The sequence below is a fragment of the Emydura macquarii genome, unplaced genomic scaffold, assembly GCF_026122565.2.
Source record: "Emydura macquarii macquarii isolate MOO-44397 ecotype Brisbane River unplaced genomic scaffold, CSIRO-AGI_Emac_v2 contig_2988, whole genome shotgun sequence".
NCBI lineage: Eukaryota > Metazoa > Chordata > Testudines > Chelidae > Emydura > Emydura macquarii.
In genome coordinates this window covers 4810467-4837042 of record NW_027133125.1, presented here as the reverse complement: position 1 = coordinate 4837042, position 26576 = coordinate 4810467, and the positions used below count along the sequence as shown (strand labels likewise).

Sequence of the window (26576 nt, the reverse complement as noted above, 5' to 3'; positions counted from 1 at the left end):
AGCGCCTGCGTTCAGGACCAGGTGCAGGGCGCATTTCCTAGCCCTTCTGCTGCAGCGTCCCATCCCCACCCCTGGGACCGCCGCGTCTCCCAGGTCTGTGTATCACACACACAACAGTGCCTCACGTCCACGGCTGCACCGATTTCCACACGCTCGTGTTCTCACGCACGCCGCCCCCCAACAGCCAGCGCAGGGGTGTGGGCTTGGGAGAAGCTTGCAAAGTGACCAGGAAGATTCAACCCACTACATCCGACACTCCCCTTCTCCAGCCCCGATCCAGGGAAATGCCGCCCTGCAACGAACCAGCGTCCGTCCACGCTTCACAGTACCCAGCTGCCAACTTTTAACCCTGCTCTGCTGCCTTCCCAGGGGACACAGACGTTGGTCTGAGTCTGGGGCCGGTCTCTCCACACGCTGAGCAGGGGGCGATGTTTGTTGAACATCCTCCACGCTCTCACGATACAAAAACGCTCGGTCTCCTACGTTCTATACTGTGTTCGCTGAACGTGAAGGGCCGCAGACGGAACCCGGTACACGGGGCAGAGAGCATTTCCTCCGGTCCCCGGAGCCGGTGGGGCATTGCCACATGGCAGCTTTGAAACCAAGAGACTGGCGTCAATCCAGGGTCAGCCCTTGACACGGATTACAACACTGGGGGGTTGACTCTGGGGCCGGAAAGGACCATTGGCTGCTGGGTCACCAAGTCCTTTTAAAGAAACCTTTTCAACAGGCTCATCCCCACCCAGGCCGCTTTGCTGTTGCCCGTCATCCAGCTCGGCCAATGCAAAACAGACGGGGTGGGTTTCACGCACACGCTCTCCCAGGCTGGGACGGGCGTGATGGCAGGAGGAGGCTGGGCCTGAGGAAAGAGCAGGAATTCACACTGTTTAGCCCTTCCGGATCCTGGCCCCACAAAATCAGAGACCAGAGCAAAGGGAGCGCGCGCGCAGTGACCACCAGGCTGGAGGCCTGCCACAGAAATGCAAAGGATGTTCAGGTCCCCACTCCAAGCACCAGGTTCCTCTAGGACGTAACCCCAAAACCACACACACTCTTTCCCCCCTCCTGGTTGCACGGAGCAGATCTTGCTTCAATCGGGGAACCCCCCCAGTTAACACAGAGGCCTGATGAGATGTCACCAGCCGTCCGGCGGCGCAGTGGGCAGGACGCAGCTGCCAGGAACGCAAGGGTGGGTTTTCCAGTTCGCTAGCGGGGCTGGATTCTGCGCAGCGGCACCCCCGGCTCGGTGCCTCTGTCCTGGCTCCTCTTTGGTCTCTCCCAGCCCGCGGGTCGGGGGAGACGTGTGCTTATGAAGGAGACGGCAGTCCGTCTCCCCCCCCCCCCCCCCCAAAACAGGCCGTTGGGGAAGGGCCGCAGAGGAAAGAACCGAGACCAGTCGTGGTGCTGTCCTGCGCGGAGCGCCGTGAACCACGCGCTGGGTTGCCCGGCTCAGCTCAGGACCAGGCCTCACATGCTGGGATCTGTGTTTCCTGCGGGCCGCGCGCCTGAACTGAAGAGGCAACATGCGCTCGGCGGGATAAGCCCGGGCGCCGCGCCGGGCCTGCACTTCCACCCGTCCCCATGTGCAGCCAACGTCCAGATCCCCCGAGAAAAAACCCCAGCCCGGCTCCTGGCCAAAGCCCCCTGCGGCCCCCTTGCTACCCACGGGGTGGCTATTTCCTCCAGGGCCGCCAGCAGCAGTCAAAGGGCATTGGCACGCTGGCACCAGGTGGAGTCAGATTCATCCCCGGGGGGTGGAGGGGGGCGGCGGTTTGGGGGAGCAGGGGTGTCAGCCTTGGTTTTGCCCCCCCCCAAAAAAATCTTCTTTCCACCAGCGAGGATCCACTTTGTCTGCAGACGAGGGCTCTTAGACAGAAGGGCGGGGGTGGAGGCCAGCTGGACCCGTCTGCATCCACAGGGGTGAGGCGGGGGCGTTTGCGGCTCGTTAATCTGCCCCATCGCCATTAGGGGGTGAGGCCCTTCCCCAGCCAGACACCCCTCACCCCAACAGGGTAGGTCACCCTCCTCCGGGAGGCCGCTCCGCCCCCCTCGCGCCGCCCCGCCGGGAGTGGGGGGGGCTAGGTGGCTTTGTAGAGGTCCTTGCGGCGCCGCACCTCCTTCAGCACCCGCGCCCGGAAGCTGTCCCAGTCCTCGTCGCTCAGCGGCTGCATCCCCAGGGCCTGGTGCAGCTCCCGGCAGTGGGTCCGCAGGAACGGGTTGTATTCCTTCTCCTCGCCGATGGTGGAGGGGCACTGGGGGGAGGGCGAGACGGGGCTGGGTCAGCACGCGCCGCGGCCACGGACGCCCCCCTCCCCGGGCAGACCCGTGGAGACCACAGACCCCAGCACGCAAGGCACAAGCCGCAGCGGCGACTGGCTCCAGACGGCACAGGGCGTTCTGGGGTCTGTAATCTTCCCCCGGGGCTGCACCGAGCCAGCCTCTTCGCATGCAAAATCTGAAACAACTCAGCTATCTGGACGGGCTCCTAGAAACCAGTTTCGAAGCGGTTTTTCTTTACCATCTGGATTGCGGTCACCCCCGGGTGCGAGGTGCTGTGACACGCAGGAGATTACTGAAATGAAGCTGCCTCGGGGGTGGAGACGGGCGGCCGTCAATGGCAGCGGCACGCTCCAACTTGGGGGCAGGGGGAAGCCAAGACAGACCCAGTGCAGAGACGTTAGAGCGGCCCCAGGCGTAACCCTTCGAACGCTGGATTTTCCAGGCTGCGCACCGCACGACGCCGGATCAACGCACTGCAGCACACCGCCGAGCCCGGACAGCAGCGCTCCTGACCTCGCCCCAGCCCGGGTGTGAATTCAAACCCGCCTGACCCCTCCTCCCCGCCAGGCTCAGGCGCAGCTGGACGCTGGCGGCAGGGGAAGCGGGGCACACGCTTCCGGCCAGGTGTTTCCCAACCCAGGCACAGGGAGAGAGGAGGGGGGGGGAGCCCAAAAAAGAGGCACTGGGCCCCCGGCGAGTGGCACCTGCACCGGATGCTGGGAGCAGGCAGGGGTCACTGCCAAGATCAGGGAACACACCCCCCCCCCGGATACTCACCGTGCTCTTCTTCTCCAGCCGCTGCTGGTTCACCCACAGCAGCTTCCGCTCCAGCCCCGGGTTCTCCAGCTCCAGCAGGCTGGCAAACATCAGGCACTCCAAGGCGTACTCGTGCCCTGGGGGAGCAGAGGGGGCGGTGAATGGGGCAGAGGGGGCAGTTATACCAAGCGCCAGGAGGGAGCCGGGCTGCCCCGGGTTCTAGTCCCACCCACGCCAGCCGTCCGTCTGTCTGTCTTCGGCGTCCTGCAGCTCAGTGTGGACTGGGACATGGAGACCAGGGAAGGGGGGGGGGGATTTTTCCCCAGTCTCTGCTCCCCCGCACCCCACAAACCCCACCCCCGCAGTACCCCGGCAGCGGGCAGGGGGGCGCTCACCCGGCCAAAGCAGCGTGTCCTCGGCCAGCTCTGCAGCCGTGTCCAGCGAGGCCAACCTGGTTTCCGGCGTCCCCTCGAAGATCCGTCCTGCAAGGCCAAGGGGGAGCACGTTGCAGGGTGGGGATTGCAGGGTCCCACACACTGCAGGGCCAGCTGAAAGGGCAGCCTGGGGCATCCCAGCATGGGGCGCTCAGTCCCCTATGGGCCCCGGCCACCCCGGTCGCTGGGGCAGCACGCAAGGTGCCATCACCGCCCCCCTGGCCCGGCCGCTCCTTCGCCGGGAGGGGGAAGGGAGACCATTTCGCTTGCCCCTCTGAGTGGGGTTTTTACAACCCAGGCCCCATGGCCGGGGTTCTCAGCCCCCCAGCACTATGGCACCAACCATGGCAGGGTCCCCCCCAAGATGCCCATCGCTGCAATGGCCCCGGGAACATCTCGCCCAAGAGTTGCGCCCCGGCGCCTCCCCCCAGGATAACAGACTCACTACTGCTGCCGCCGGGAGGGGGAGGGGATGCACCCCGAGATCCAGGGGCAGAGGGAGGAGCCTCTGAAGCTGGAGGACCTGAGTTCAGCCCTCGATGCTGGAAAGTGGGCGCAGACCCACTCTCCTTCCAAACGGGGTGGGACAGACGGGGGCCGGGGGAAGGGATCCAAGGGCAACTGAGGGCAGGTGAGTCACCGACAAAAAACCAATGGCCCAGCCCTTTCTCTCCCCCAGCACTAAAATGCAGCCCCCTCTGGGGAGGAGCAGGGCAGCTTAGGGAAGCTAAGGGGGGGTGCCCCTCCCCCCCATCAGCTGTTCTCTCCCCGCCCCCAATCGTGGAACTGATACTACAGATGGAACCAAAGGGGCCCAGCTCACCGCAGCCCGAGAGGAAAAGGAGGTCTCCGGAGAAGAGGCACGCCGGCCCCTCGAAGGGCTTCCCGTCCAGCACATAAACCATGTGCCCCACGGTGTGGCCCGGGGTGAAGAGCGCCTTGAAATGCAGCTGCCCCACGGTGACGATCTCCTTATCCGAGAGGGGGCTGCCGACGGGGGGACAGGAGGCTGTTAGGAGGACGCTGCGCCAGGGCCGCCCTGGAGTCGGGCAGCGTCAGCTGATCCAGAGACCGGGGCATGGATTCGGGTGCCGCGGCCCGGCCCCTGGCCCGCCCCGGGGACAAACATCAACTGTAATGGCCAGGACAGCAGCAAGCATCCGTGCACTGTCCGCCGATGGGCCCATGTGGGACATGAGTTTGGCAGGGCTCAGCCCAGCTCCTGGCGGGCAGGTGCCCCCATCACCACCGCCAGGGGTGCGAAAGGGGGGTCCCCAATGGAGCAGATGCAGCAGAGAAGGTGGCGATGGAGCAGGGCTATGGAGACCATGCTCCCAGGGCTGGAGTCCCAGACCCCCCCCAGCCAGGGACCAAACACCACTTACTTGGTGAGCTCAGGGATGGCGTCACAGGCGCTGCCATACACCCTGCAGGAGCCGTGACGCTGCCTCAGCGCCACATTCCCCCCACTGTGATCCCTGCGCGAGAGGGAAGGTTAGCCCCCCAGCCGAGCTCCCGTCCCCCCACCGGCATCCTGCACAACCGAGACTTCGCTCCACCAGAAGCCTGTGCCCCCCCAGCCTCTGGCAGCCCCTCTGCACCCCGGCTCCCCCATCCCAGCCTGGAGTCTCTCAGCCGCTACTTCTGCACCCTGAGACTCAATAGGGCCAGTCCCCGGTGGGGCCACCCCAGCTCAGTCTATCTGGGGCTCCCTCCACCTTCTCTGCCCCCCCCCTTCCCGAGGTGGAACTTGGGGCTTTGACTCCCTGCATCAGCGACAAACACCCCAATCCTCCCCACCGCCGCCGCACGCCAAATCCCTCCCCGGCTTCCACTGACACCCCAACTTTCTGCCAGTGCTGACCAACCCCCCTCCCCCCGTGCTACCCGGGACCCCTCCCTCTGCTGGGCACAGGGCCCCGCCCCCTCCTTTAACGGCATTTCCCCTAGAGCCTGCGGGGAGCTCTCATGGTCTAACCCCTGCAGCTCCTCACTGCACGTTTGTCACATTCCCCCTCCCCCCAACACACACACACATGCACGGCTCCCGCCCCCTTATCCGGCTCAGCGACATGTGCCGGGAGAGATAAGCCAGGCCACAGCTCGCACACTGCACCGCCGCTGCCTTGCAAGAAGCAAAAGTGGCTTTTGCTACAGTCCGACCCCCCCCAAAGCTGGTGAGATCAAAGCCACCAAGGTCTCTGGGGCCAGCGCTGGATCAGGGCACCCCCACGCCCATCTGGAACAGAGCAGAGCTCATGGGGGTGGCGGGGAGGATATGAAATGAAATGAAGCAGCTGGCCAGAGCCAGTGAGGACGCAGGGAGGCGAGTGCCAGGGTCCCTGGCCTCGCCTGGTGTAACCTAGCTGCGTTCACACCCGCCCGCTGGGGAGCCTGGAAGTGGGGGGAAGGGAAAGGGGGCAGGAGCGAGCCAGGAAGGCCAAAGCCAATGTTGCAGCCAAGCCAGACGGCCCTGGGGACCGCAGCTCTTCAGACCCTGCGCTGGCTCGAGCCCACGGACCCGAAGGGGCGAACAGGGAGTGCCATCCTGGGCGTCTCGGGGGCGGTTAACGGGGGGGACATGGGCTCTCCTCCCCTGGGAAACAGCCTGAGAGCTACCAAGCCGCGGCAAAGGGAGGCCCCCCGAACAGCTGCCGGGACCCAGACCAGCCGGTGAGGAGGAAGAAAGAGGGGCTGGAGATGCCGGAGCAGAGGGGGCGATGGGACGGTGCCATCCGCTGTTTCCACACGGCAGCCGGACACGCCAACGGCGGGGCAGGGCCCTTCCCTGCCTCTCAAACCCCACCCACAGCCCCCCCACAATCCTCCGCCCCGGGGTCCCCACACGCCCTGCCTCCCCCCAGCACAGCCTCACTCCCTGACCGGCAATGACCTGCCCTGGAAAGGACTCTGGCGCCCGCCCTCAACCCCCAGCTCCGGCGCCCCGGCGCGGCCCCCCCTTACCAGTGTTTGTGGGTGCACAGGATGGCCTCCAGCGTCACCCCCTCCTGCTCGATGACAGCCTGAGAGAAGAGAGACGGTGACAGGAACAGCCCGGCCTGCCCATGGGCTCTGCCCACAGGGCAACCGGGCACTCCAGCCCGGGGGGGACCCAGCCAGCATCAGTCACCTGGGGGGCAGACATGATTGATTCAGGCCCAAACTTGCCTGGGAAGCTGTAGATACTGGGGGTCCCTGGGTTCCCCACAGCCGCCCCCAGGAACGAAGGGGGAGCCTCGAACCCAGGACTGCCACAGGGCTAAGTACCCCAGGCCCGGCCAGCCTGGCAGAGAGAGAAGAGGATTCAAACCCGGGGCCGGCTCTGGCAGCAGAGAGCCCCCCCCCCAGCCCCCGGCAGGGGGTCTGGACTCCAACTCTCCAGCACACACTGGAGCAGTGGGTGGGGGGCCACCGGCTGTAACTCCCCAGGGAAGCTCTGGCTCCAGAAGGTCAGACCAATGATCCATCTGCCCAGTGTCCTGTCTCAGACAGGGGCTGATGCCAGGTTCTTCAGAGGGAACGAAGAGAACAGGACAATTATCCAGTGATCCAGCCCAACGTCCAGTCCCAGCAGCTGGCAGTCAGAAGCCATGGGGCACCCACAGCGTGGGGCATCTTGGCTAATAGCCACTGACGGACCCTGTGCTCCAGGAACGGATCTTTTATTTTTTTGACCCTGTTATGTGCTTTAATTTGCCCTTATCAACACTGAGTTTCATCTACTGTCCTGTGCCCCGTCGCCCGGTCTGGGGAGATCCCTTTGCAGCTCCTCGTCTGCTCTGAGCTCAGCTCGCTTGAATAATTTTGTATTGTCTGCACATTTTGCCACCTCACTTTCCACTTTCAGCTCAGCTCAGCCCAGCCGTTTCCTGCCCCAGGAGCGTTTCACGATGCAAGCTGTTTAACAGGCAGCGCTCGGGAGCCCACCAGAAAACCTCTGTGTCAGACCCCTTTGTTGGGGTGGGGTGGGCTGGGGGAGAGGTTTGCTTCTGACCCCTGCGGGTGCCCAGATTCCCCCCTCTGCAGGAGGCGCAGGTACAGCTGTTAATAAGCCCTGGGCTGTTTTGGGATCAGGCAGATCCGCACCCAAGTCCCAGCTGGGGGTTGGAGGTGACAATGACCGAGGGAATTTCTTCTCTTTGCATCAGGAGGTCTCTAACCCCGAGCCCTATGGGGGGGGACTGGGAGCCCCCCCATGCCCCAGAAGTCGTTCGATAGAGGCCAACGGTCCTGCCGCTGGCTTCCAAAGCGGTCGAGGCCACCCCGATCCTGCGGGGGCGGGGAACAGCCGTCCTGGCTCTCTCCCTAGAGGGGCAGGTGGAGAGGGCCACGCCGGAGTCAGTCCTGTCCTGCCTGTCCCCACAGCCGGCGGGGGAATTCCGGGCAGGCTCCGCAGGCCCCGGCGCCACAGCTGTTCTTCCTCTGTCTCTGCTGCGCTCCCCTCCCCCCGCCGTCGCCCCCCTCTCCCCTTCCATAGAGGCTTCTGGGGATGGGCCAGGCACCCCAGGGCAGGTCCCCCTCCGAGTTGGTTCCCCTGCCCCGGATTCATGGCTCTTGCAGCTAAGGACGCTCCAGGCACCGAGGGGTTAAAAAGAAGCCAGGCCAATTCGGTAGCAATCTGCAGCGCTCCAGCTGAGTGATCTCTCTCTCACTCTCTCTCACACACACACACACACACACACACACACACACACACACACACACACCCGCCCCCTTGCTCTGTAGCAAGTTTGAACAAGGCTCCAGATAAGCACCTCCTGGCGGCATGCACGCGGGGGGGCACCTGCTCTCAGGAGGGGGCAGGGGATGGGGAACCAGCAGTCGGGTTTGTATTGCCCCCCCCCCCCCCCCGCCTGTCATCTCAGTGCCCAGAGCCAGAGAGACGGGGCCAACAAGGGGCTGACACGGCAGCGGCTGCTTTTTCCCGCCGTGACGGGATTAAAAGCGGGCCCGCAAAGTTCTCGGCAAAGCAGGTTAGGAGGACAGTGCACGTTTCCCCCCTCCCCCCGCTGGGTGGATTCAGAATGGCTCACCCGGGTCATAGGCCCTATAGTGCTCAGAGCTAAAAGGGGATTCTCCTTTGGGCAGCAGCATCCTGTCCCACTTGCAAAGGTCTGAGCGGCCAGGGCGTGCGACTTGGAGACAGGCATGGAATCTGGGGCCTACCCCAGCTCTGGGGTCCCGTGCTCCCCGCCGCCCCACGGCAACCCCCATGGGGGGCCAATGCCCTGACGCCGGCATGCACACTCACTGGGGCAGTTCAACGGACGGAAGGCTATTTTAGGAGCAGGGATTTCCCACCCCCGGCAAAGGACCAAGGCAACCCTGCTTGCATTTCTTTTCTGCAGCCTTCCTGTTTGTTCCCCCTCCCTCTCCTCTCCCCCCCCTTCTACCAGCCCCACACAGCAGTTAATCCTTTCACCTGTCACCATGGTATCTGGGCACCTTCCCTGCAAAACCAATAGCAACAGCCAAGTCCCTAGCAGGCCACCCCAGCCCGTGGAACAAACAAGCGGCCGAACAAAGGGCTCGCAGCCCCCCCCACAGGAAGCAGGAAAGGCTGGGCCGGGCCTATGGGGCCTGTGAAGAGCCAGGGGGCCAGGGCTGGTTCGCCCCTTGAAGCAAGGGTGGGGGCTTGATCCTGTTTGTCTGACGCTGCCCGCCACCCGCCCAGCCATTGAGGGAGGAGCAGGCAGAGGTCTGGACACAGGGAAGACACAGAGTTGGGGGTGGGGGGCAGGCATGGGGGCAGGAAGAAGGGGGCACAGGGAAAGGCTCAGTACCAGCTCCATGGACCCCGGGCTCCCTCCAGAGTGACAGAGCAGCCAGCGGGAGTCCCATCTCCCCATCCCACAGCATCAGGGACAAGGGACCCCACGCCCGGGCCATCCCCCGGTCAGTCTGCTGCGCCAGAGGGCGGGTTGCCGGCCCCAGGGGGGCGGGAGCGCGCCCTCGCCGGGCAGGGGAGGAGACATCCCGTTCTGCGCACACCCCCCACGGGGAGGAACCCTCACCTGCACAGCCAGCGGGTCGGAGGGGTCTATGGCAGCCGCGGCGTTGGAGCAGGTGTCGATGACCAGGTAGCTGTAATTGTTGGATAACACCGGGATGGGCAGGATCTTCACCCCTGGGGGAACAGAGCAGACAGACAAAGCGGCTGAGCAGGGCACCCGGTCGGACACTGAACCCCTCGGGGTTTGTCCCAATCCAGACCCGGGCCAAGGCAGCAGAACTGGGGATTGGGATCAGACGAGGCCCCCCCGTTATCGCTGGAGCCGCTCACGAGATTCGGGGGGGGGGCGCGTCAGCTCCGTGTGCCCAGTTGGACCCCGGCCCAACCTGAACCGGGATCCACGTGCCAGCGTAACCACCCCAGATCCTCCCCGCGATCGAACCCGGCACCTGCAGTGCTAAAGCGCGAGGCTCTGTCGCTTGAGCTAAAGGAGGAACTCCACTAGCTGGCGGCTGTAGTAGACTCTCACCCTCTCGTGCACCAGCTGCTAGGGGGGGCTAGAGACCCACTCTCTCGCAGGGTGCGTTACTTTGGCACCCCGTCCTGGGCCCTGGACTTGCGGGGATGACTGAGAACGGGCTCCAGAAGTAGGGGGTGGGGAGGCGAGAAGCCCCAGGAGCAGCGAGGACTCACCACTGAACATCACGGGCTGGGGGACCGAGTGGCCGTGCGGGTACCGCTCCCGGGCTTTCTTCACCTGCCGCTTGTAGAACAGGTAGCCCAGCCTGGTGCGGGCGTACAGGCTGTACCTGGGGAGGTGAGAGGGAGAGCACCAGAGTGAGACAGGTCTCCATCCCGCTCCCCCAGGGACCCAGCAACTCGGCTGCTCTCCCTGCCCCGCTGTGGGATGGGGGGCAGACTCGCTGCAGAGCAGTTTACAGTGTCCTGATGTAGTGTCCTTCCGGACAAAGGAGGGGCAGGAAGGCATCGAGGTCTGGATTGCCCCTTTCCAAGAGGTGGCAGCAAAATCCTAGCAGATGAGGGTTGGAAGGGACCCCAGGAGGTATCTAGTCCCACCCCGGCTCAAAGCAGGACCAACCCCAACTAAACCATCCCAGCCAGGGCTTTGTCAAGCTGGACCTTAAAAACCTCTAAGGATGGAGATTCCACCACCTCCCTAGGTAACCCATTCCAGTGCTTCACCACCCTCCTAGGGAAAAACGTTTTTCTAATGTCCAACCTAGATCTCCCCCTGCAACTTGAGACCGTTGCTCCTTGTTCTGTCATCTGCCACCACCGAGAACAGCCTAGCCCCATCCTCCCTGGAACCCCCTTTCAGGTAGTTAAAGGCTGCTATCAAATCCCCCCTCATTCTTCTCTTTTGCAGACTAAACAAGCCCAGTTCCCTCAGCCTCTCCTCATAAGTTTTGTGCTCCAGCCCCCTCATCATTTTTGTTGCCCTCCGCTGGACTCTCTCCAAATTCTCCACATCCTTCCTGTAGTGGGGGGCCCAAAACTGGACACAATACTCCAAATGCGGCCTCACTAATGCTGAATAGAGGGGAATAATCATTTCGCTCCATCAGCTGGCAATGCTCCTACTAATGCAGCCCAATATGCCGTTAGCCTTCTTGGCAACCAGGGCACACTGCTGACTCATATCCAGCTTCCTATCCACTGTTACCCGCAGGTCCTTTTCTGCAGAACTGCTGCCTAGCACGTCGGTCCCCAGTCTGTAGCTGTGCATGGGATTCTTCTGTCCTAATTGCGCTTGTCCATTTGTCCTTGTTGAACCTCATCAGATTTCTTTTGGCCCAATCCTCCAGTTTGTTTAGGTCCTTCTGTATCCTATCCCTACCTTCCAGGGTATCTACCACTCCCCAGCTTAGTGTCATCTGCAAACTTGCTGAGGGTGCATCTACCCCATCCTGCAGATCATTCATGAAGACGTTGAACAAAACCGGCCCCAGGACCGACCCCTGGGGCACTGCGCTTGTGACCGGCTGCCAGCTAGACATGAAGCCATTGATCACTACCCGCTGAGCCCGATGATTAGACTAAACTTTCAGACAGTTCTTCCGCCTGCCGTAGGCAGCCTGCGGTGAGCTGGCCAGACATCAGAGATGGAGACAGACGCCAGGACAGCTGGGTGGCATCACAGCTCTGACACGGGCCAGGGCGACTTAGAAACGATTGCCAGCAGATCAACACCCGCTTGATCCAACGCTTCTTCTGGGAGAGCTTATTTCATTCGCCCAACCAGTGCAAGATACACCAGCAAACAGGTATAAACTGCGCCTCCACCAGGGGCTTCACTGGTCCAGTCATCCCTGCAGTCACACTGCAGGCCTGTAGAGCTGTCCCCATAGATATCCCAGGGCAACCCTCTTCTAGCGTACACCTGCGCACCGTCTGCAGCCTAATCAGCAATGGTAGCTGCAGGCGCCTTGAGAATCCGGGGCCAGATCTTTAGAGGACGTAAATTAGCACAGTCCCCTTGATGTCAGCGGAGCCCCAACAATTTGCACCAGCCGGGGCCCCGGCCCAAGGCTACTGACCTCAGTTTCCCCATCTGCAAAATGGGGCTAATGCGACTTCACCCACCCGTGCGTCTCTGCCCATGCCCAGCAAGCAGGGCTTTGACGCACCGCGCTACCAGCGCCCTGGGATGGCTGCAGAGCCAGGTCGCCCGTGGGGCTCCCCGTGTCTCTGGCGATCACGCCAACTCTGCATGCAGGGGCAGCAGAAGTGTCAACAAGACCTCTCCGCCCTCCAGCCAAACTAGCAGGAGCCAAGTTCAGCCGGGGCCCGGCCAGAGACCCCCAGTGCTGCGCATTTCAGCGTCCAAACTCGACAGAGATAACCTTATCTGACACCAGCAGGGCCTGTTTCCCCAGCAAGGTGCGCGGGGCAAGGCAAGGGTCACCACTTACTGGAGGATTTCCAGCCGTATGAACTGAGCAAAGAGGGGAACAAGACACTTCATGTGCTCCAAGTGGCATCTACGGGGAGGGGAGGGGGGGGGCTGTTCCCAAGGGGTGGCAGACGGCCCCGTGGCTGGGGGACAGGCTGGGTACGAGCCAGGGGCAGAGGGGGCTGGTGTCCTGCGTGAAATGAGAACCAGAAGAGACTCTCCCTGCATTTCGCTGGAGAGATGGCATGGCAGGGCTGGATCTGCAGGATCTGACCCCTGCCCCTCTGTCACGCTGTCTGAATGAGGGGGGCCGTTGGGGTGTATTCAGGAGCTCTGATTACTCCTTTCTACACCAGTCTCGTGTTGGGGGTGTCATGCTGGGTAGATGGGGGGAGGGGGGAGCATTTGTTGTATTGTTTGACATCAAAATGTCAAAACCATACTAATCCATGTGAGATAGCACATTACAGCCTTCCTAACAGCACCTGACATGGCCTAAGTCAGATGATGATACTCATGTCCATGTGTAATGTGTGAAATGGAAGTTACAGATATATCTGAGATATCTGTATTTCCAATTGTGCTGGCTGGGACACACCCCAGACAGGAGGGCGGCAGGACAACAGGCTGCTTGATGGCCCATTAAGACACTCAGGGACGCCAGGGGCGCAGGAAGAAGCTAAAGGCAGACCTGAAGAGTTACCGGGATTGGCCCATGTGACTCTGGACTCCAGTTTAGTTCTTGTAACATTCCACAGGCCGCATGGCCAGGGCCAGAGGGTTTATAAGGCCAAGCCACAGAAACCATTTTGTCTTTGCTCCTGTCCAGCTGCAGACACACACCTACCTCTGGATCTATTCATTCTGCAACTGAACCGAAGGACTGAGATCTATCCAGGTACTGGATGTGAACCAGAGGAACTGTACAAGCTGCAACTCCACATTTCTTCTAGAAACCTGATGTAAATGGACTTTCAATCATCTGTATGTATCTGATTTGCTCTGATCCTTTAACATTTCTCTCATGGTTTCTTTCTTTCTTTTTACAACAAACCTTTAGTTTTAGACACTAAAGGATTGGCTGCCAGCGTGGGATTTTAGGCAAGTTCCAAACTTACATTGCTCTGGTGCTGTGGCTGACCCCTTGGGGTCAGAGGGAACCTTTTTAGTAAAGAGCAGAGAGTTCTAGTAACTGGTCTCTTTGCTGGACCCAGTGCTGATTGGGAGCCAGGAGCTGAAATGCAGTAAAGGGGGCTGGGTGCATTTGTGGACTGGCTTCTGTGGGGATTCAGAAGCGCAGTTTGTGGCTGGTTGGGAAACCTGACTTCAGTGCCACCCACCAGTGCTGGGAGAATCTGCTCCCTTTTTTCAGCCCACCTGGACCTTGGCATTATCAGGTGGCTGCCCTGGGCACAGGACGGGTCACACCTTCTCCCACCTTTCCCAATAATTCTCCCGTTTATCCGAGAGCTCCACAATTTCCCTGGTCTCCTGGGCCTCTGTCTCACAGCTCAGAGAGCCAATCTGCACCCCACCATGGAGGAAGGGCAGAGCCGTGCCCGGCTTCCGAGCTACGGCGCTAGCCACCCTGCCTGGCGCAAGGCCAGGCTTCCCAAGGATCTGAGCCAGTCCCAGGTGCAGAGGGGACCCAGAAGGAGCCTGGCCAGCGGGATGGGTGACGCGTCCTCCATGCACCGAGCCAGCGGCGCCCTGACTTGCAGCCCTCGGGATCTAGAGAAGCCAGGAGCCCAGCTGGGACTGCGGAGCAGGGGTGGGGAGCTGGCGGGTGGGTCAACGAATCTGCCCAGTATGCAGCGTGTGGGGCCAGGTTCAGGAAGCAGGGTCAGTGCCCCATGGGGGGAGGGTGTGTGTGTGTGTGTGTTAGTGGGGGAGACAGACCACCCTTCCCCACTGAGGATCACATGGACACAAGCCCCGAGCCTGCCGCATCTGGAAAAGCAGCCTGCAGGGAACAAAGACCTTTAATAGGCTGGTGCTCCAGTGAACCGCTGCTCACGAATGGCTGGGGGGGGCTTGTGTCCATGTGATGCGAGGGGGTTGTTCACTGCTGTGGACTCACCCAGCCAGGCATTTCTATCCCTTTCTCTAGACAGAGCAAAAGCGGGGGGGGGGGGGGGGGGGGGGGGAGGAATTTAGTGCAGTGGGTCACAGCAGGGTCTGGTTCTATTCCCAGTTCTGGGAGGGGAGTGGGGTCTAGGGGTTAGAGCAACATTGCGGGGGGGGGCAGGCTGGGAGCCAGGACTCCTGGGTTCAATTCTCAGTTCTGGGAGGGGAGCAGGGTCTAGGGGTTAGAGCAGTGTCGGGGGGGAGGGGGCGCGGGCTGGGAGTCAGGACTCCTGGGTTCAGTTCTCAGTTTGGGAGGGGAGCGGGGTCTAGGGGTTAGAGCAGGGACTGGCAATCAGGGCTCCTGGGTTCTCTCCCGAGCTCTCCCACGCTTTGAACTGAAGCAAGCGCTTCTGCCTCAGCCCAGGTCTGCACTACAGCCTGCTGCCAGCATAGCGCAGCTGCTCAGGCGCACGATGGGGTGCGGCCGAAACGCCAGAGCTGTGCTGGCAGAAGCCCCCCCGGATTGACCGTCAGGCCAGAAAAGCCGCACTTCTGCCACCATCGCATGTTTTGTCGGGGAGGCGGACGTCAGCCAGGCCGGCAGAAGCGCAGCGTTGCCGACAGCGCGTGGCTGGCACAACAGGTGACACGACCGAGGCCTGCCCGCCGCAGACCCAACCCCAGGCTCCCCTCTGTACCGCCGGGATCCCTCCCAGCCGCAGCACGGGGCAGATGGGCCAGGCGCGGGCCGCTCAGGGCTTCGAGACGCTCCAGCGGGAGGCGAGAGCGAGTCAGTCGCTTGAACCCCGGCCAGCCTCCGGCAGGGAGCCCATGCCCACCAGCAGGGGAAGCGCTGTCTGCCCCGGGGAGGAGGAGGCTGTCAGGGCATTCGCCGGGGCCGCCTGTAATTTTCCAGCGCGCTCTCCACCCCCCAGCCAGTGATCTGCCAACCGATTCCTCTCCACCAACGGCCACCAGTCATCCCAGTGACCACGCAACCTCCAGTTCCCGCTCAGCCGGGCCCTGCGGTTTCAAAAGAGGGAAGGAGGCTGAAGCAGCATTAACCCCTTCGGTGCTCTGGGGGCAGGCGTGGAAGCACGGGCTGGTGGCTGTTTTGCTTTAACTCGTATTGGCCTTGCCGTGCCGTAGGGGGGCCAACGGGGGAGGAAATGGGGAAAGGCGACCTCAAAGTGCGAGACGCAGAGGGGTGCTCCGTCAACTTGCCAGGAGCCCAGAGGCGGCACCTCATCGGCGTACGTGACAGCAGCAGCAGATTGCGTTGCTCTAGCGTCTGCCCCCAAGCTGTGGTGCTGGAGGCAGCTGGGGAAACTGAGGCACGGGGCCGGGACACGACCTTCGGGGTTGCATATGGAATGCTGGGAATGGAACCCAGGAGTCCTGACTCAGTTCCCTCTGCTCTAACCACTAGTCACTCCCCCTCTCCTGAAAGGGCAGCCAGGGCAGCAAGTTCTCCGCCCCCCTCCCCCCCACGCGGCCGCCCCGTCAGTTCCCAGCAAGGCGCTGAAACCAGTCGAGCAGTAGTGGTGTTAACGGGGGCAGGAGGGGAGGCGATAAAGACACAGCTCCCCGTGCGGCAGGTGAGTTTTCTCTAGCCAGCTGTCAGGCCACCGGCACTGCCCTTCTCTGCTCCCCTGAAGAGCCGCGTCCACAGGGAAGAATGGCCTTGCGGGTGCGGCATGGGGATCAGGACTCCTGGGTTCCATCCCTTCACTCTGGGAGCGGGGGGTAGTGGTTAGAGCAGGGCCTCGCACCAGGATTCCTGGGTTCCATCCCCAGCTCTGCCATGGGACTTGGGGCAAACCCCTTTCTCTGACTCTCTGGGCCAGGGGGCACTGACAGCAAACCCACCCCCACCCCCTAACTGCAGGGTGGGTGTGTGGCTTCTGAGATCCTCCCACTGGAAGTGCTGGAGACATGGGACCCTCCCGGGCCTCGGGGTGGGCTGACCCGAGGCCGGGCAGCGGAGAAACCCCACAAGACACTGGCCCCAGGGAGGAGCAGAGCATGGGGAACCCCACTGGCCAGACACCACAGCGTCAAAGGAGAAAGTGAAACCCCACGAGACTCACCCAGAGCCTGTCCTCCCCTGCTGAGCCCATGACTCGGGAGGGGCCGGGCCCAGACAGCTCCCTCTGACGGGCACATGGACCTCACACCGACTGGCTAGGCAGCATGGGAGCACGTGAGGGCGGGGGTGGACAGTGCTGGCAGAGATCGGCTCAGAGCCCAGGTCCCGGGAGCTTGGTATCCTGCCCCCAGAGCAACCTGTGCAAAATGTTCCGTACACATCGCTACAACGGACAACCGCAGAATCATCTTATTGGAAGCTTCTGCTGAGCCCCGGGGCAGTTACTGGCTGGCTGGCGCTTCAAAGCACCCGGGTTTTTATCCCACCTAGTGGGACGGAAGGACGGTGCTCTAATTATCCAGAGAAAGGCCCCAGGGCAACTGCAGAAAGGATTGGATTTAAGCCCTTGAACTCCACAGCAGTTGCGTGGGTTAGCTACACGGTGCGTAAAGAAATGGCTTTTATTACGTTCAAATTTCCCCCAATGTGGGTATTTTTCCAGCAACAACAAACTACAGAAGGGGAAAAAGCTACTGAAACAAAAAACAAAAACTTCCTTTTTCAAATTTGCCAGAGTGCTTACAAACCCCCCGTGTCTGCCATGCCAGGAGAGGCAGACACGAGCGGGAACAGCTGCTTTTAAAACAAACAAAGATGCTTCTATCAGCAACCCAACACACTGAGAACACGGAAACGAAACAGACTCCGATGGCTATCACTGGCCAAGCAAAGAGAAACGCAAGAACAACAGCCAAAAATCAGCAGGGAAAGAAACTGGATTAAAAAACCCCCCTCGTCAGCTCTAATTACTTAAGCAGTGTTGATAACAACCTCCCGTCAGCGTGTTCTTTTGCAGAGCTGGGTTCCATGACAGCTGCCCCAGACTGTGAGATCACAGTGGGGAAAACACCTAAGTTTATAACGATTGGCTTATGGGGAAATGGGACAGTCGATAACTGCTTCAAAGATAAATCCCCCTTGCCAACGCTAGTGGCTGGGGATCATTTTCCTGTTTTTTTAAAATCCATTTCCCCCTCCCTTTCCCCATCCTGTTGCTGTCTGAAAGACCCACAAAGAGTTAGGAAAATTAACAGATTGTACAGCCAGATGAAGGACACCGCCACATACACAAAGTCAACAAATTGCGGGGTGGGAGATAGGGGGAATGTAAATATTTGACCATAGGAATTTCTAGATCAGTTCAACCTAGCCCAGTCTCCACCAGCGGCCAGTGTAGAAGCTTCAGAGGATGGGGGATGAAAGCCCCATAATGGACAGTTACGAAATATTTGCTAGACAAATTCAGACTAGAAATAAGACTCATTTTTAACTGGAGGAGGAGAGGGGGCGGGTAATTAACCATGGGAAAAATTTACCAAGGGTCATGGTGGATTCTGTATCACTGGAAACGTTTTCATCAAGATTGGATGTTGTTCTAAGAGATCTCCTTTATTTCACACAGGAATTAATTCAGGGACAGCCTACGGCCTGTGTTCTACAGGTCAGATGAGATGATCACGATGGGCCCTGCTGGCGTCAGCTGTGGATTTGGGGCAGAAATTTCCCCTATGGACAAGTCCTACCTATTTGTTGCTAGTTTACAAGCAGGAGCACAAGTTAATCTCCTTTAGAAATAATGCTCTGTCCTATCTAATGGAATACAGGCTGGTTTCTGAAACCTACTGTGCTCTTCGACTTCAATACCTTGTGGTAGAGAGTTCCACAGCCCCCTTAAGCTGCAGCGATTGTAGCAGTGGGCTGTAACAACAGTATTTTCAGACAGAAGTGTGACTGAAGCGGACACTGTCCTCTCTCATACAGGCAGCAGAAATTAAATTAGCTATCTTCCCACCCGGGGGTGCTGAGACGTGGTTTCTGCGAAAGTGCTTTGTCTTTCAAGGACGCTCTCGGAGAATCTCCAAGTATGATGTCAGAGACGTACATGGCCCAACCGTTCCCTCTGGGTGTGCAGAAGAGGTGAGTGGCGGGTACCGTGGAATCCACAGCTTCAAACGTCTTGCTCTGACCAGGTTTGAATTCTCAGCAGTTAACGCGGCGTTAACCCAGTGGGTGTGGGGCGCCTGGGAAAGAATTAAAGGTCTCTCTCATGGGATAACCTCTTCCTTAAGGCTTCCCAGAAGCCTGAGTCTCGCACTGCTAGGTCTCAGACCCTGCCGCTGATGTCTGCGGGAATCACCAGCAGAGATGGTGGTGACAATCAGGCCTGAGAAATTTTGAAACCGCATGCAACATCTCGGAGGATCGTATTGTAATCAGCTAACGGATGGTTTACGTATCACTGTGGGCCAGGGATGGTATGGGGGTGGGGGGAACTCCACAGCTGAGCCAGGAACCAAGAACAGTGTGTGTGGGGGCGGGTGGGGGGGGGGGGGAAAGAGGAAGGAGGGGGACTAAGGAAAGCACCAAACTGGATCTTCAAGACGCCAACCAAGCAAGGGCTTTTGGCCTAGAAAGGCTGCATTTAAACTGCTTCAGGCCCTTCTTTCTGACCCAGCAGACAGACAGGCCCTTCTGTCCAAGGGCCCCAGATCCTGTGGAAGGGACCCCTGAGGGATCTCTGGTAAGCTTTTAGCACGCAGACAGGAACTTCTTCCTTGTTTCTATAGGTTGTCCCTGTGATGCTTTTACCGTCAGAATAAGACATGCCGGCTTAGCAAGAGCTGGGTGGGAACTTGTCCCGGCTGGCGACACGGTGTTTGTAAGAAGGCAAAGCAGTGGCCAGCAATCAGGCAGACCGGCTTGCAGGGGATATCACAGTGGATTGCAGGGGCTGTGCAGACCCCAGTCAGGACGGAGAGAGAGACGCGTCTCCACTCAAGAGAGCTGCTGGCTGGAAGCCTGAGACCGGACATGGGTGCCCTCAAGGGAACCCGGAAGGGGGACAGAGGCGCAGTCACCCTGAAACAGTGGCACTGGGCTCCCCACGGCAGCGCTGCCTGGCAAAGACCCACGATTTACTGCTGGTGAACGACACACAGAGCGGTGCAAGAGACGCACGTTACACACCCTGCACCGCCTTTTGAGAACGCCGCCGTCCCGCTCACCGACTGCAGCTGGAAGAGAACAGGCGCAGGGCACTGCGGGTTAATTATTACCCCCCCAGGAATCATCAACCTTGTGCTTTAGTGAGAGGGGAGGCGTTTCATGTCTCACTGACATTTAGATCTGCTCAAGTTTCCCGTCAAGCTGAAGAGTTAAGAACAGAATGACGCTTGGCACTGTCCCAGCCGCTCACGTCTTCAAAGCACTGTCCCAACACTGAACTGCTGACTGAGGGCTTGAGTCCTTCTCCTAGGGACTTTGACAGCAGGAGGGTTCAGAGAGAATAAAGCAATTTCCTCAATTAACCCCAGATTCCCTTAAGATGCAGGCAACACAGAATTGTTCCATGTTAGTTATCTGTCCGGCCACTAGGAGAAAGAGCCCTGATCTTTTGCAGTGATCCATGACACAGAGAGAAGAAAGCAGGTATCACAGGGGAAGGCTGGTCTTGCAGCTGGCGGACTGAACTGAGACTCTGCAGATTTAGAATCGGTTCCAGCTGCGACCATACACACTGGGTGTTAGTGACAACTCACTTCCTCTCTCTGCACCACTGTTCCCTCTCTGAGGGATGGAGACAATGCTTTCCTTTGTCTTGGGATATTTAGACTGGACGATCCTGGGGCAGGGATTGTTTTACTATGCAGAATGGGGCCCGAACTGAGACTGATGCTACTCTAATACATGTAATAACGAAGAAGGCATACAGTTTAAAAAAACCCTTTCAAGTTGTCTTCAACCGGTGTAAAGGGACTGCAGTTTTTGAAACTCCTCTTCATTTAATAATGGACGACCTACGTCGCAGACAGATCTGTACAGAAGACAGAGGAAGATTTGCTGTTCATTTCACTATTCGCACATCTCTGGCTTGGACAGAGAAAACAGTCTCGCTATTTATTTCCAGTCAGTTTCCACCTTTCCTGCACTAGACACTGAGGCGGCTACTGGTTTGGGGTTACCAACAGGAAGATCCACTCAAACGTTTCTGTTTGGGGCGTTTTATAAACTGCCTTTTGAAGCAAGAGTGAAGGTTTGGTTCTAAAACTAGTCAGCAACAGCCCTTTAAATCCCTGAGTAAAAACTACCACCTCCTAGGTGACACGCTTTTCCAGAGGCAGATTCCCCAGACAAGACACAACTAGGTCATGCTCCCTTTTCAGCTTGACTCAGCCTTTGATGGCTGAAGTTCTGCCTGCCGGAGCACTAGAGCACTGCAAAGATGAAAGAAAATCCTGTTTAATATACACAGGCCGCGGCTATACTAGTGACAGGTAAAAAGACGTGCAAGTTACCGTGTATTAACCAACGCCTTCAAATCCTAGTGCAGACAGCTGTCGTTTTAGCATGCTTTCGTTGGTCAAGGTAAACCCTCACTTCCCTCGTAACGTTTATCTTGACCAGCTAACGCGAGTTAGATCTACAACTTGCCCTGTCTACACTAGAACACACACACACACACACACACACACACACACACACACACACCCAGTTCTTCTAGTGAAGACAAGGTCACAGAGCTAACCAATGCACACAGCGCACAGGGCTCTCTCTTCATGTGTCCCGCACACTGTACACACACACAGCGAGGCCCCAGCGGACACTGATGCTACTATAACACAAGCGCCCCGGAAACGAATCCCGTCAGCGTCTCCAGAGTCAAGGCTGTTTGTTAAATCAAGCTCCCAGCCCTGACCGTTGCTAAGAAAACCCTCCTGAGGTGTCCTGAGTGTAAACTGGTGCGATCTCACTGTCCTGAGCCTGCCGGCAGCCCACCACCCCACGCTACCCCTCCAACAGAGTCCCGAGAGCTTTCCCCCCCCCCCCCCGTAGAAGGATTCAATGGAAGGAGTGGGGCGGGCAGTTTTAAAGAGGCGGTTCAGAGCCCTGTGAGCGGCAGCGGAACCGTCAGACCACGTCCATTTCACGCTGCCTGACAGCGCAGGCTGGAGGAATTCACTAAGCAGGAGGGCCCCCGAGACAGAAGCTGGGGGAGAAGAAAAGCAGACAGCCTCCTCCCCAGACCACAGCCTGCGGTCTCTGGAGGAATGACAGCCGACAGGAAGCTCCTTCTTGCCCTGCAGCGGCCGGGAGAGGTTGGAACTTGCAACGTACCAGACGCCGACTAGCCAGAGGCTGATGCGAAAGGTGATTGCCCCACATGCCCCAGATCCAAGCACAGCCCCCGCCCCCCAGTAAGGCAGGAAGCCCAGCGGCCACGGCACATTCACAGGACACGTGGCATGCCACGGCGCCTGCCCCGAGGCGGCCCAAGCCTGTTTCAGATGTGACACAAGGGAGGGATGGGGCGAGGAAGGATCAAAGCTCCATAACGAGACCAGACAGCTGCTCGGCTCAGGCGCACGCTGCCCTTGACAGCTCCCGGGGCTTTCACGATTCTTGTCGACTGACGGGCTTGGGACAGGCATCCCAGGAGAGGTGGATGGGCAGAGGGAGCTGCGCCTCTTCCCAGGGGTCTGCCCCAGAGCTTGCAGACAGACACCCCTCTCCTGACCAACTCCTTCATTGCTACCTCGTCACCCTGGAGCGACAAGGCGCCCCGTAAGCGTGACAAGCCCCGAACATACAGTGCCTCACGCACATAAACCTCAGCCGCGTAGGCTAAATCAGGGATCCTTCAACACGCGCTCTGCAGATCACACGCTGAGAGAGGGGTCCGGGAGGGGAACCTATCCGCTGCCTCGCCGCTGCCTGAGCCGTCTCCTCCACCGCTCAGAGCTGCCTCTGCATCATCAGCACAACCCAAACCTCAGCTGGCAGCCTCTCTGCTTTCCCTGGCCCCTTACCCTGGCTCCCCTCCCAGCTCCACCATGCAACGATTTCGGTCTATTTCCCATAGCGCAACCCCGCACCGCTGCTTCCAGTAACTGATGCCTGCCCTGGCTCACCCCGCGCTCCAAGGCCTTTCGGCGCGTGTGTGAGAGGCTCCAAGCTGTGCGTCACCCGGACTGACGGACGCTAAACTGAGCGTTCAGAGGCACAATGGAAGCTGCTGCTGCATCCCTGGGTCTGGGAAACGTGGCTGGATCCTGGCAGGGCCGGTGAACGCCAGGCATTGTGTGGGATTTGAAAGCAGCCTTTTCTCCCTCTGACCCCGCGCTCAGCATAACCCCGGGGCAGCTGGAGCTTTCCAGAGAAGGCTGCGTATGCGTTAGCACAATGCTGCAGCAGGGCCAGGGCAGCAAAGGACACACGGTTCCCCAGCGCATCGCAGTGTGCGCTGGTCGGGGCCTTCTGCGCTGCTACACCTGCACGGGTCTACACAGGTGTGGCACAAGCATTCCCCCCCTCCACTAAGTGGTTCGGGCACCTCGCTAAACCATCAGTGCCGGGCAAGCCCTGTGGGGTCCCGGGAGCACCCCGTGCGGGAGGGGAAGACAGGTGGGGTGACGCCCAACGCAGCCACAAAAAGGACATCCTTCACAGCCAGGCAGGGGAGCCCCCCCGCTCAGCCTCCAGCGCCCCCCTTCGCCTCCCCAGCCCCAGTCAGACGCGTTGCTCAACTCAACCAGCCTTCCTGCTTCTCTGCAGACCGCTCGCTCTACTCCCCCGGACCCATGCAGCCCCCCCGGAGCCTCTGCAACCCCCCCAGCCTAGCCCTCCAGCTCCGCCCACAGACCCCCCCCCCATCCTAACGCTCCCCCTCCCCACTCCCCTGGACCCATGCAACCCCCCAGCCTAGCCCTCCAGCTCCCCCAGCAGACCCCCCCCTCCATCCTCACGCTCCCCCCCGCTCCCCTACGGGCCCCCCCCGTTCCAGCCTCACGCTCCCCCCACAAGCCCCCCGCTCCCGTGGCCCCACGAAGCCCTCCCGGGCTCCGGGCCCCCCCCGCCCCACTCACCCGATGCGGAACACCAGGGGCCCGGCCAGGGCCATGAGCAGCTTGGCGAGGCAGCGGCGGAGGCGGCGCGCCGGGCCCAGCCGGCAGCGGCGGAGGGAGGCGGCGCCCAGCCCGCAGCAGGTGGCCAAGGCGGCCGCCAGCACCTGGAGCCGAGAGAGGCAGCGGCAGCCCGGCCACGCCATGCTCCAGGGAGCGGCCACGCCCCCCGCCGGCCCCGCCTCCGCCGCCCGGGAGACCAGCGAACGCCGCCTCCGCTAGCCTTCGGACCACGCCCACTTGGAACGCGGAGTATCTCCCGCCCGCCGCTCGGCCACGCCCACAGAACGCGAGACACCGCCCCGACCAATGGCAGCCCGGGGGGAAGAGGGGGGAGGGAAATGGATTCAACGGGGCGGAGCTGCAGCGCCGCCTGGTGAGCAAGCGTTCTCATGGTCTCGACCAGTCTGCTCCGAATTCACTCCGGATCGGTGACAGGTGGTCAGTGTAAACGACTATCACAATTCATTCATCTTCCTCTTCGTCCTGGCCACTTCCCCCTGCGGGGTCAGCCGCTTTTACAGCCTCCTTCCCAAACGCAGGATGGACTGTGCGCCCACGGAGATCCATTGGTAACAGGGCCACCGGCTTCAGTCCCCCGCACCCCACCCACGGGCCATCTTCCATCCACAGTCACCGCAAGACCCATCCTCCCTGTATAACTCGCTGGTCTCCACTGGACGGGCCCCGTAACACCGTAGCCTCGCCTTCCACCGTCATGTCTTTAATTGGAGCAACCCGCATGAGCCAGGCGGGCCGGATGGCACGTGGGAAGAATCGGGACTGGAGTTGGGGAGGGGTGTAAGAGGCGCCTATGTAAGAAAAAGCCCCGAATATCGCGACTGTCCCTTTAAAATCGGGATGTCTGGTCACCCTACAGTGAGCTATCATCCCTTATTAATGAGCAATGCCATGGCCAGTTGTTAACGAATGCAGACCCGGTATTTTTAATTAGCATTATCACCAATCGCAGTTCATTAGCAGCCATTATTTGTTATTAATCATCATTTCTGTTGCCTTCGAGTGCTGGCCCTTTGACTGGTTATTTTACGGCTGACGTGTCAACTACTGGATGTTATAATAGCGCCTTAGGTCCCCAATCCCGGCCCCGTTGTGCTAGGTGCTGTACAGGCCCACTACAAAGACAGCGCTCCAGAACAGAACCAGAGGGGTAGCCGTGTGAGTCTGTTTTTAGCAAAACAATGAGAATCTTGTGGCACCGTAAACGTTTCCCAGGTGCTGCCCTTTCCGACTTACCCACCCTTGTTGCCTTCTCCCCAGCATCTCTGCTCCCGGCTGCCACGCCCCATGTCTCCCACAACGAGCTGCGCTTTCTTCCCCATCACCCTCTCTGCATGGACGTTCTTCCTTACCTGGGACCTGAGCCTGTAAACACCTGGGCACATTAGTAACGTCCGTGGGAGTCTATGCGGTTGCAAGGATCTGTCTGCAGGGATCTGATTACAGGACTGGTGCCTTAGCTTGTGACGTTTGCACGTTCAGCTAGCTTTGAACCGGCACGTGCGCTCCGGGCCTGGTCAGTCTTACACAGGGCTTCTCAATCTGGGGGTCGTGACCCCTCAGGGGGTCACCAGGTTATTATAGGGGGGTCACGAACTGTTAGCCCCCACCTAGGCTGGGGCTCTGGCTGTCAGAAATGAACGGGGCTGACAGCCCAAGCCCTTCAGAGCTGGGTGGCCACAGAGCCGCTGCTCAGGTGCCCGGCTCTGAAAGCAGCGCTGCCCCCGCCAGCGGCACAGAAGTAAGGGTGGCATTACACGGGGGAGGGCCTCACTTTTTGGGGGGAAGTGGGAGGTCATCACAGCCTGAAATATTTTCAAAGGGGGTCCCAGCCAACTAGTCATTTATTCAATACACAAACTCACACACACGCCCCCAAAAATAGAAACACAGCAGGTTCAGCCATCCCACGGCCCAGCTGTGCTTTCGCTTCCCTGGAGAGCTTCCAGCGGAGAATACACACAGCAAGACCCACCAGGGGCAATCCTCTCTGGGGCGCTGGAAGAGAAGCGAGTTGCCCCCAGCCCCCAAAAAATCAAGACGCCGTCTACAATCCGGAATCCCCCTGGGACGCTGAATTCCAGAAGTAACAGGTTTACCTCCAGCCCAACGCAGAGCGATTCTGGACTGGAGGATGCTTTAACTGAATAACTTGCAGGCGACCTGTAAAGTCAAAAAGAACTGGGCTTCAGGAGCTAAGGTGGTTTATCCTTTCTGGCCACGTCCACCCCTTCCAGATGGGGTAAGTGTCCAAACAAGAACACAAACCCATTCTCCTACCCCAGACTCCAACCAGGCCTATCCCTTCCTTTCTGGGTCTGTAGCCCTTCTCTGGGACTGAGTTTCCTGTCCTCCTTTCCCTGGGTTGGCGGCTTGCTGTACCAAGGTGGAGCATCTTGGGAGAACCAGCATCTGCTCTCTACGAGTCCCCGGTCCTGAGACTCTATAAACAACGGGGCTGTCTGGCGTCTCAGAAACCAGACTGGTCTCTTGTCTTCTCAGGGTCTCTCCCATGAGCCCGGCTTAGACCATCGCACTGGCCCTGCCCTGGCTGGTCTTCACCGACACATCCTCTCCATGGATTTTCTCTCCCCGTGACCATAGGCTGCCCTTAGACCCCCCCAGACCTGGTTCTTACTCCCATGCTCCCCCAGCACAGGGCCCTTGTCTCCATCTGGGGTGGGGGGATAAACCTGGCCCTAGGGAGGCTACGCCCCAAGCTCTCCAAGGGCCAGTTCATGCAGGACGAGGTCTTTTGTGTGGTGCAGAGACCTTGTCCCAGCCTGGGGCGCTGGCGAGGTTTATGGCCGTGAGACCACGATCTCCCTAGTCATGTTGCAGCAGCAGCGTTAGTAGATCCCGGGGCCCTGTTTCGATTTCACCCCAGCCCTCCAGGCCCATCTCCATTTCCTCTCAGCTGCTGCTCAATTTGGATTCTTTTGTTTAAAACAAAAAAGTCTCTCTGCCTTTCCCCAGAGGAAACCTATTTGTTACTATGGAAGCACTGATGTCATGGGGCTGGGAACGGTTTAGGGGACGTCCACATGGGGTAGAGAGAAATCAAACCGCACTTTACCTGGTGGGTTGAAACAAATTGGGTCTG

At 59.8% G+C, this 26576-nt stretch overlaps 1 protein-coding gene across 1 annotated transcript; it reads right to left on the bottom strand.

The window, feature by feature from the left end:
* Nucleotides 1-643: 643 nt before the first annotated feature.
* LOC137140808 (probable hydrolase PNKD) lies at nucleotides 644-23605 on the bottom strand. Its single transcript, XM_067529445.1, has 9 exons — nucleotides 23417-23605; nucleotides 10117-10232; nucleotides 9485-9597; nucleotides 6435-6493; nucleotides 4856-4948; nucleotides 4294-4457; nucleotides 3432-3518; nucleotides 3058-3173; nucleotides 644-2252 (listed from the first exon to the last, which is right to left on the bottom strand). The coding sequence occupies exons 1-9, from the start codon at nucleotides 23596-23598 to the stop codon at nucleotides 2079-2081; spliced, it is 1104 nt and encodes a 367-aa protein (XP_067385546.1). The 5' UTR covers nucleotides 23599-23605; the 3' UTR covers nucleotides 644-2078.
* Nucleotides 23606-26576: the final 2971 nt, after the last annotated feature.

Coding starts and splice junctions, on each gene's coding strand:
- LOC137140808 (XM_067529445.1), bottom strand. CDS start 23,598: ATGGCGTGGCCGGGCTGCCGCTGCCTCTCTCGGCTCCAGGTGCTGGCG. Junction 4,949..6,434: donor CTGTGCACCCACAAACACTG/GTAAGGGGGGGC, acceptor CCTCTCGCGCAG/GGATCACAGTGGGGGGAATG. Junction 3,519..4,293: donor CCTTTTCCTCTCGGGCTGCG/GTGAGCTGGGCC, acceptor TTGGCCTTGCAG/GACGGATCTTCGAGGGGACG.